Here is an 8701-nt window from a genome sequence, read left to right on the forward strand (position 1 = left end):
GTTGACAGTTGATCGGAACATTGCAGAACACATATTGATTTCTAGAAACCCAAATATGCCATAACAAGTGAGGAAATAAAGAGTTCCAGTGCATTGAGTCTACGGACTGGCGCAGAGAACAAACTTCCTTGAACCAGGTAGGTCCAAAAGGTTTGAGGGGAATTTGAATACCCCATCTAGAATGTACCTATTGCCACACCGAAGAAATGTTAGGACAGTTAAAAAGCATGTGGAAAATATATTCTATTATATACACCCCATTGACTTGTTAGATTGATGCGCGTAGCAAATAGAGCTTGTCTTGTTAAGGGTAAATCCCTGCTTATTTTTCAAAAACGTCTCTGATTAGATTAAAAACTGCTTTACTATACGCCCCAAAAAGAAAAAAAAAAAAAAAAGGATAATATGAATTTCCGCACAAGGATTTTAGTGTTGTAAGATTGCCATACATATACTCTTTCGGTTTCAGAAAGATAGGTTGGTTTCATGTACAAATTACACATAAAACAAGCATATCTTTTTTAAACGGTTTCCTACCGGCACATATCTGTCTACAGCTATCCGATTGACATGGGTCCTCAACAATCAACCCAACCAATAGGCTATACATGGATTTCCAGGTCTCGCAGTTATTTTATTGTATCAATTTTTGTGGCATGAAATTGAAAACAGTGTTGTCGCTATAAGTTGCCACTCCAATACGATTCCTTTTTCCAGGTAGCTATGGCTCACAGGATAACAAGAATTCCACCAAGAAAATCCAAAATGATACTGGAAATTTGGAACCAAAGAAACAGGGACCAAACGAACTTTATATTCATTGGGTACTGGACTCGCTAGCCCCGTGCACTTTCCTTCTCACCGCTTTTTGTTTTCTCGATTTCCTTTTCACTGTTTCAAAAGCACTTTTGTGACCAATATAGAGTCAAACGAGGAACGATAGTAAAACTGTAAGACAAAATGCATAAGCAAAACACTGCAGAGGAAAAAAATAGACTAATCTTCTTTGTGGAGAAAAGATTAGTACTAACTATACTGTCAATGAATTGTTTGTTTGTCATGAGCAGAATAAACAACACTACACTCCAATACTACCAATACTACGAGAACTACAATCAACTTGACCACTCCTACTTCTATACTGATAATAAATTTACACTGCCAAGAACCTCCCGTACGAAATTGAAAAACTGTAAATATCACATTTACAACCATTAAAGGGAAGATAAACAAAAAGATAACATACAGAAAGAGTCTGCTTTCTTCCCTCCTCTACGAAGTTTAATATATAAAATGTAGGACAATTACAAGATAGTGATGCACAAGACAAAAATTCTGGCTGCCATTAGGTTACTGAACTTCACTCTCTTTCCCAAGCCTCTGAAAACATATATTTTTTCATACTTTTAGTCACCAGCTCAATAACTGGGGGAGATATTACTGAAGCATATTCCACATAAAGAAACAAGTTCGCAAAGCTCTTAGGAAACAAGTAACAATTAAACCTCACCTTCTAAAAGAAGAAAGGGCTCCAAAAGAGAAATTTCGTTCAGCTGTTTCATCTATTTCTCAGACTAAAATCTGTACATACAGAAACATAACAGCAACTAGTCAGTTTTCCGTGTTACCTTAACATGGAAAACAAAGAATAAAACATGACATTAACAGTCTTTCTAACAACATACAGAGGCTAGTTATACTGAAACACACTACAGTTTCGCAAGTCATTTCATCACACTCACAGAGAAGGCATGTGACAAGAGTGAAGGAATGAGCTTACTTGTCAAAAAATAAACTCATTATGTTTCTCAAAAACACCCTATTTTGATCATTTTTTTGTTCCTAATAAACTACTTACAGTCTTTATTCAAATTACAACCTGCCAATAGCAAAGAGCAACAAATTGTAGTATTCACCGAATAGGAACCCTAGAAGCACATTAACCACGATACACGACATCAGCCGTAACTTAGGTGACTTGAACTGATAGACAACTATGGTTAAATGGCAGCCAATTTAATTACTGTATTTATTATGCGAACGGTTCTGCATTTTCCAGTCTGGAACTAAGAAGCAATTCCCATGCCCAGTGTTACCTTTGATAGATGTCAAGGGATGTCCAGGGTCCCCAACCCCCACTAGTTCAAAAGAGTTAAACTTACACATTAACAGAGAAGAATAAAAAACGACGGGTATCTCATTTTTCAGTCTCGTATTTATAGGCAGTTTAACTAGAGATTGATTTCTACTTGAGTATTAAACCATGAAAGAGATATAATAACAAATAGCTGCTGGAAAATGTCAGCAAAAAATAGATACCTTCTGTCATAAGTCCTTGGTAGATTTTTTGCCTTCTAAAATACGAGATATCTGGAGCCCTCTGCTAAATGCTTCATTGAAGAGGATCCTTGTCTGCATAGACTGGAACCCAGGCAACCAAGATAACGTTGCAACAGGGACCATGACAATCACTCCGAAAAGGATATCGTACATCCGTGCCATAGACACAACAGTTCCCCACAGCATTGTGGACTGGAGAAAGGGTTTAAATACTTGGGCAATGGATATCAAACCCCATCCCGTTGGAATGAATGCTAAGAACCCTGTAAAGATATCGATAAATTTGAATTTTGTGAATTCCAGCAAGAGGACAATCACAAGCACAGCAAGGATGACGACAAGGAACTGAACCATCCTGTAGTAAATGTGTTCCTTTGCAGCATACTTATCACGGGCATATGCCATGATCACGTAAATCCCAACAAACACGACCACGTAAATCCACGAAAGTAAATATACTGCAATATGGGTGCTTCCATTGGCAATCCCCAGCTGATATACGACACCAAACTGGAAAAAGAAATAACGCAGGTCTAGAATTATTTCTAACAGCTTCCCCCAGAGACCTGTCATTCTGAGATGATCCTGTTCTTCATTCCACCAAGTTTCCCAGGTCTGCTCTGCTTTAGTGAAAACCCCACCACGACACCATATCCAGGTCATAAAATTGTCGAAGTCATAGACAGTTTTCAACCAGTCAAAGCCAGAGGGATTAAACACAAAGGGAGCCAGGATCCATGATATTACCAGAAACCAACTCGAGATCGTCATGGCTATGTACACAAAAGTATCCTTCGCCAAGGGGCTGTATGCAGCATACAATATCAATATCAGCCCGAGCTCAACTGCTTTCACAAAATGGCTACGCGCATATAGTCTATAGTTCTCAGCAAAACTCTTGTGTTCCACAACAAAACCACGGCCGGTAGCACGGTATTTAGCACCCCCATGAAGAACGGTCCGGCCAAAATAATGAGTACGTGTTCCCATTGAAAATGAGTAAAAAACAGATGAAAGCTGCAGCTGCATTGTCAGGAAATCCCAAATTGCATTCAGGAATCCATGCTCGAGAGAGTTCTCCACAATCATCGGGAGAGCGGTGAAGAGACCAAGCTGGATTATGAACTGCTGATTCAGTATGGCACCAAATGCTTTGTTGTTAGTAGAAGTTTTCATCCCTTTCTCAATTCCACTGAGAGCAAGATAAAGTCGACCCCATACAAACGCATAAACAGTGAGGATCACCATCATAGTGTTAAAAAAGAACCCCACCGTGGTATAAAAGAATGACAGCATCCGAAAGAAATCAAGTCTATGACCCAAGCGATACACATCCCTGCTAAGAATCTGCTCACCATTGCCACTGGCAACCTTGGCCTCAAACATGGATATCTGATTCAAACCAACATCCCTTCCCTTACCAACCTGAATGTACTCATGGTGTGTAACATTGCCACCTCGCAATGTACAATTGAAACCAGCAAAAATGTCTTCACTAATATTGATAACTCGAGACGCCTTACTTATACCACCCCGAGTCAAGAACCAGAACCTATCAAACACATCAGGGTGGCCATAATGCATTCGTACCTTTAGGGGGTTTGCTAGAACACGCTGCCCCAAGGTGACAAAGCTCATCTCTTGAGCAGACATGAACCAAGCAAGAGATGAAACAGAACCTGTGAAGATGTGCTCCCGGACTCCTAATATGGTGGGCTTCCTGATGCCGTAATACTTCCTATATTCTTCCAATAGATTCCGCATTTTGAGAGCCTCCTCAAAATAGTTGTCTTGGTTCATGTCAATGGTTTGCACTGCATCGCCACGGGTGAATATGAGAGCATGATTTTGATTCTCTGGTTTACCTTCCCCGATTTTCAAGGGACCAGGCAACCTAATCCTGTAGATCTCAACTTCCTTCTGCAGGTTCTGGTCATATTTTACTAGAACGGAATAATATTCCACCTCTTCCCTCCCTGTGTAGACCTCATCAACATAGGCAACTCGAAGGGCCTCATTGTTCTTCATTAGGTATAAGATCTCCTCTGCACGTGGATCTTTCTTTGCCTTCTGAGACCCGTAGACCTGGCAGGCGACCACATATGTGTATTTCATTAAAGCAGTTCCATACTCGTGACCTTTGAATAACACATTGACTCCACTACTTGCCCTGCTGAGATTTCTCGAAGAAGGTTCCCTGCCAGAATCCGAACCATCAATAACTCTGTCGTCCTGTCTCACCGAAGAAAGTTCCTGTGATCCTTCCCTGATGTCCATCTCTGATGCAGAATCAAGGAATGCCAGCATTTTGAGAGCCTTGTAGTAGTACATCATTCCCCTGACAGTGCGAGATAGAGTTTGGCCTCGATATGATGCCCAAAGCCGCAGCTCTCTCACCCTGGTTGTCCACATCTCTTCCTCATCGACCATCCCATCTCTACGCATCCTCTCCTTAAAGTTCTTCCACTCGTCATCATAAATCTTCTGCAAATAATAAAGGGTAGAGATTCCATCTTCATTCTTTTTTTCAAGTTGTTCTTTGCTGTAGATGACCTCTTCGGTATAGTAAGGAGTCAGAACACTAAAAGCCATCATTTTTTCAACTTGGGGAGCATGTGGCATGTTCATAAAGAGTGAGTTGCTAAAGAAGGCTATACGGCGTCTTGCCTCGAGATTTATGGGGACTTTGTGCATTGAGTCTCTGGATGTTAGAATTGTCTGCAAACGACGCACCTGACGGTAGAAGGATGTGTTCTCGGCAGCAGGAACCTCAACAACATTCTCAAACGGCAGAACTTTGTTTTCGTCTGGATTCTGAATGGCCAACCCATCTTCCCTTAACTGCTCCGATGTCCTCTTCTCCTTTGGAAAATCTCGAATCAAGATTTCATACAGAGCCTGTATTGTATTTACCAACTTACTCACATCCTTCTTTGGCTTATTTAGGAGTTCAACTAGAGTTATCAACTTGGCATGGATCTGAGGCAGTGCAGTCATGTCGTATGTTTTTGTGAACTTCTCAATCTCGACTGCATGATCAATCTCCCTGAACAAAGTCCTTATGATGGAGTTCTCTTCCGTGCGATCCTTGACTATTTCAAGCAGCATGCGCTTGATACTATCGTAAGCTTCAATTACAGCACACCTCCTGTACTCACTCTTGCATATCTTCTTCCAGAGCCACCTGTCAGGTGCATCCACCAATTCTTTTGCTTGGCTGAGAGCTAGCAGAAGCTCATTGCAAAGGAGTAAACATGGCCATCTGATAACTCTAATGTTCCACGTGTTTGCCGGCAGTTCAAGTAGCTCAACCTCCTGGTCACTGACTATATCTTCTTCCCTGAACGTCGAAATAATCTCATTCCATATCAAAGCGAACTTGTGTGCCTCCACCTGATTCGACTCAAGCTTCTTGTAAGGTGAACCCAGTCCATACCGTAGCTTCAACCTGCGAACTGCATCATTGAACCTGTTCTTCAGTGACCCTCTAGTCCTGAATAATTGCTCCTCCGGCATGAGATTAAACTGCATTGCGCTCGCAAAGAACTGAAACCTAAGGGTTAGTTGTTGGATATTTCGAATCTCACCCAGATGTGCGAACAATCCGACCATTGCCCCAACAAAAGAAGAGTATATAGAATACCATATTTGTATATCCATAAGATAAATTAAAACCACCGGAAGCCATAACAAACCAACTGCTAATCTGTTACCGTCATTGAAGAACTGAGGCCAATTCAACTGAACATCCCTGAGTCTTAAAACTGCCTTTGTCGGCTCAATCAATGGCTTGATTTGGAGGAAGTAACTAAAGCAGAATTTTGTTGCTAAAACCAAAATCCAGAAGAGTGTGTACTTGATGTTATCCCAAATACCTTCTCTCAGACCACGCCCAACAAAAGTTCGACTTTGAAACCACCAAGTCAACACATAGAAGACACTCCAATTGGTTCCTTCAATAAAGTTCCTGATCCAAGGAAGAATGAAGAAAGACAGTGCTAATAGTTCTGGTACAATAAACACCAAAGCTGCGTACAAGAAATTCATCACTAGCCGATTTGCTTCACGTGACCATTGAAGGCCCTGATTCTCACGATTCCTCTGGTTCCAAATTCTTCCATACATAGCACCAAAAGCAATAGTCCACGCTGCCGCAACAATGCTCTTCATCAACATTCTCACCCCAACCCCCAAAGTTTCCCTAGATATCAACGTATACTGTGTCCCTACATCAAGTAATGATTGAATAAAGCGAAGACCTCCCCACGTTATGAATACCGTGAGACACTTAACTTGCATATTTCTCTTTTTCAACGCTTCCCAAGGATAAGTGGAGTTACTGTCCCAAGCTACAATGATAGCAGCTTGCAGAAACAATATATGCATTATCCAAAGTCGATCAAAACTTCGAAATAAATTCCAGAAAGATCGTTGCTCAACAAACCCAGTCTTTCCAACTCTCTTATTTTTACCAGAGGTAACAAAAAAATTACTCCCAACATCAATTGGCCATTTCAGACGCTGAAAACAACGTTTACTCCAAAAATATTCATTAATATCATCATAATTCCTCCAAACAGAATGAGGAGCAGTACCATTCCGACTATTCTCAACTTCAGCTTTAATCGTTTGATAAAGTGGAGTAACCACACGATTTAAGAAAGCATTTTCACCAGATATGGACGGAAGTACAGGACGACCAGTATTTTCATCAATATAATCTTCTAAAATTTTATTAAGTTCCATAGCCATATTATGAAAGATATAACACAGACATTCAGGCACAAACCTAAGATTAGCTGATTCACCCCAAATCAACAAATATAGAGACGTATAAAGCAACTCACGGCGATGATCAGAACTAGATATACCACTACCACGTCGATCTGAAATCCAGACATTAGACTTATGCCCTAAATAACCACACCAAGAAGTATAATTCTGCAACAATTTCTTACGAAATCTCCTCAACACAGTAGGATCTAGGGCATCAATATTATCAGGAGGAGGTTGTGAACGCATCTGAGCATTAGCTAAATGAAGAATAATGTGTTCTCTTTGATTTCTAACATTATCAATTTGAAAGCCAAAGAAAATACCAAGCCAATCGAGAAGGTCCATATCATTCCTCCATGGTCTGAACGGTGGTTTACGAAGGTCACCAACAGCACGAAGAGCAGCTGTAGCAGCACGAACTTCTGGGTAACGTAGAGATGGATGGTCATCTAACAGGTTATGGATTGGAATAATATTGTAAACTTCTTCTGCTTCTTCTTCCGGTGGTGGTGGTGCGGTGGTGTTACGACCTCCTCCTCCACCTCCTCTGTCTCTTGGTAACGGTGGCGGAGATCGTTGATGAGAACTCATCGCATAGAAATTGAGCTCAGAATCTCACTGTTGTAATCTGGATCGGTTTTTCTTCTTCCTTCTCTGCAACTGTGAGTTTCTTTCTTTCTATTCTTGTTTTCTTCTTTTTAGTGCCAGTCTAGAGAGAGAGAGAATGAGATAGAAAAGGAAAAGAATAAATTTGAAAAAGGAACATTTTATTTTATTTTATTTTACTCCCTATTTCTTAGCTGGAATTACAAATCGATCCCTTCGTTTGATGCAGTATACTTATCAGCCCCTTGAGATTTTGCGCTTCTCTGATGAGGAAGAGGGGTGTTTTTAATTGTACAAAATTGGAAGGCGTCGAATTGTAATTTTTGAATTAAAAGGGGTCTTTGTTATAACTACTAAAAAGCAAACATGGGGTTATACCATTCAAAGTGCTCAGTTTTCGAGTTTGGAAACGTCCGCGAATTTGAGCATTATTGTAGACACTTGTACTTTTTAATTTAGATCCCACGGTTTGACTATAACCAAGTCTCGGTGGATACTTTAAACAGGATTTCAGATTGAATTTATACATATACCCGTCTGTAGATCTAGTGGGGCCACGCTGAAAAGTGGGCGTTTTGCCGTTTTCTCCTCGTCAATTTTCTTGGGGTCAAGATGTCTGTTTACAAAGATTGACAAAAATTGGAAACTCCGGCTACAATTTGCACTACTTTCTATAGGTCTTGAAGCAGTACGCGTAAATCATTGCAATCACAACTTATCCTTCATCATCCCCGGGTTGACTTCAATCCTCAATCATGACCAATACAAATTATACAAGGCTGCTAGCGGGGTACCAATTTGAGTGTACCAACCCCCAAGGTAAATATTGTTTTGTCTTGTTTGTATTTTGGTACACCCCCAAGCAAATCGGTCCCCCTATTAGCAATTTTGAAGTTTTAGAAAAATAATTCATTCCTAAGATTGGTTCCTATGGGTATAGCAAACTGGTCAGTTTGCCAGTTTTACACTCATTATGGAG

At 40.5% G+C, this 8701-nt stretch overlaps 1 protein-coding gene and 1 non-coding gene across 3 annotated transcripts; both read right to left on the reverse strand.

The window, feature by feature from the left end:
- Positions 1–977: 977 nt before the first annotated feature.
- Positions 978–7818, reverse strand: LOC113318014 (callose synthase 12-like). 2 transcript variants are annotated; one of them, XM_026566142.1, is made up of 4 exons: positions 2696–7818; positions 2320–2603; positions 1511–1581; positions 978–1380 (listed from the first exon to the last, which is right to left on the reverse strand). In XM_026566142.1, exons 1-2 carry the CDS (start codon positions 7705–7707, stop codon positions 2546–2548), a joined length of 5070 nt encoding a protein of 1689 aa, XP_026421927.1. In that variant the 5' UTR covers positions 7708–7818; the 3' UTR covers positions 978–1380; positions 1511–1581; positions 2320–2545. The 2 variants fall into 2 exon arrangements, with proteins under 2 accessions (XP_026421927.1, XP_026421926.1); XM_026566141.1 differs by having other exon boundaries at positions 2320–7818.
- Positions 4607–4685, reverse strand: LOC113319832. The gene has a single exon (XR_003345814.1). It is a non-coding gene; the product is annotated as a small nucleolar RNA J33 (small nucleolar RNA).
- Positions 7819–8701: the final 883 nt, after the last annotated feature.

The sequence above is a fragment of the Papaver somniferum genome, chromosome 10, assembly GCF_003573695.1.
Source record: "Papaver somniferum cultivar HN1 chromosome 10, ASM357369v1, whole genome shotgun sequence".
In the NCBI taxonomy this organism is placed as follows: Eukaryota; Viridiplantae; Streptophyta; class Magnoliopsida; order Ranunculales; family Papaveraceae; genus Papaver; species Papaver somniferum.

What these genes read in the sequence shown, in the direction of transcription:
- LOC113318014 (XM_026566141.1), bottom strand. Translation starts at nt 7,707, where the DNA reads ATGAGTTCTCATCAACGATCTCCGCCACCGTTACCAAGAGACAGAGGA.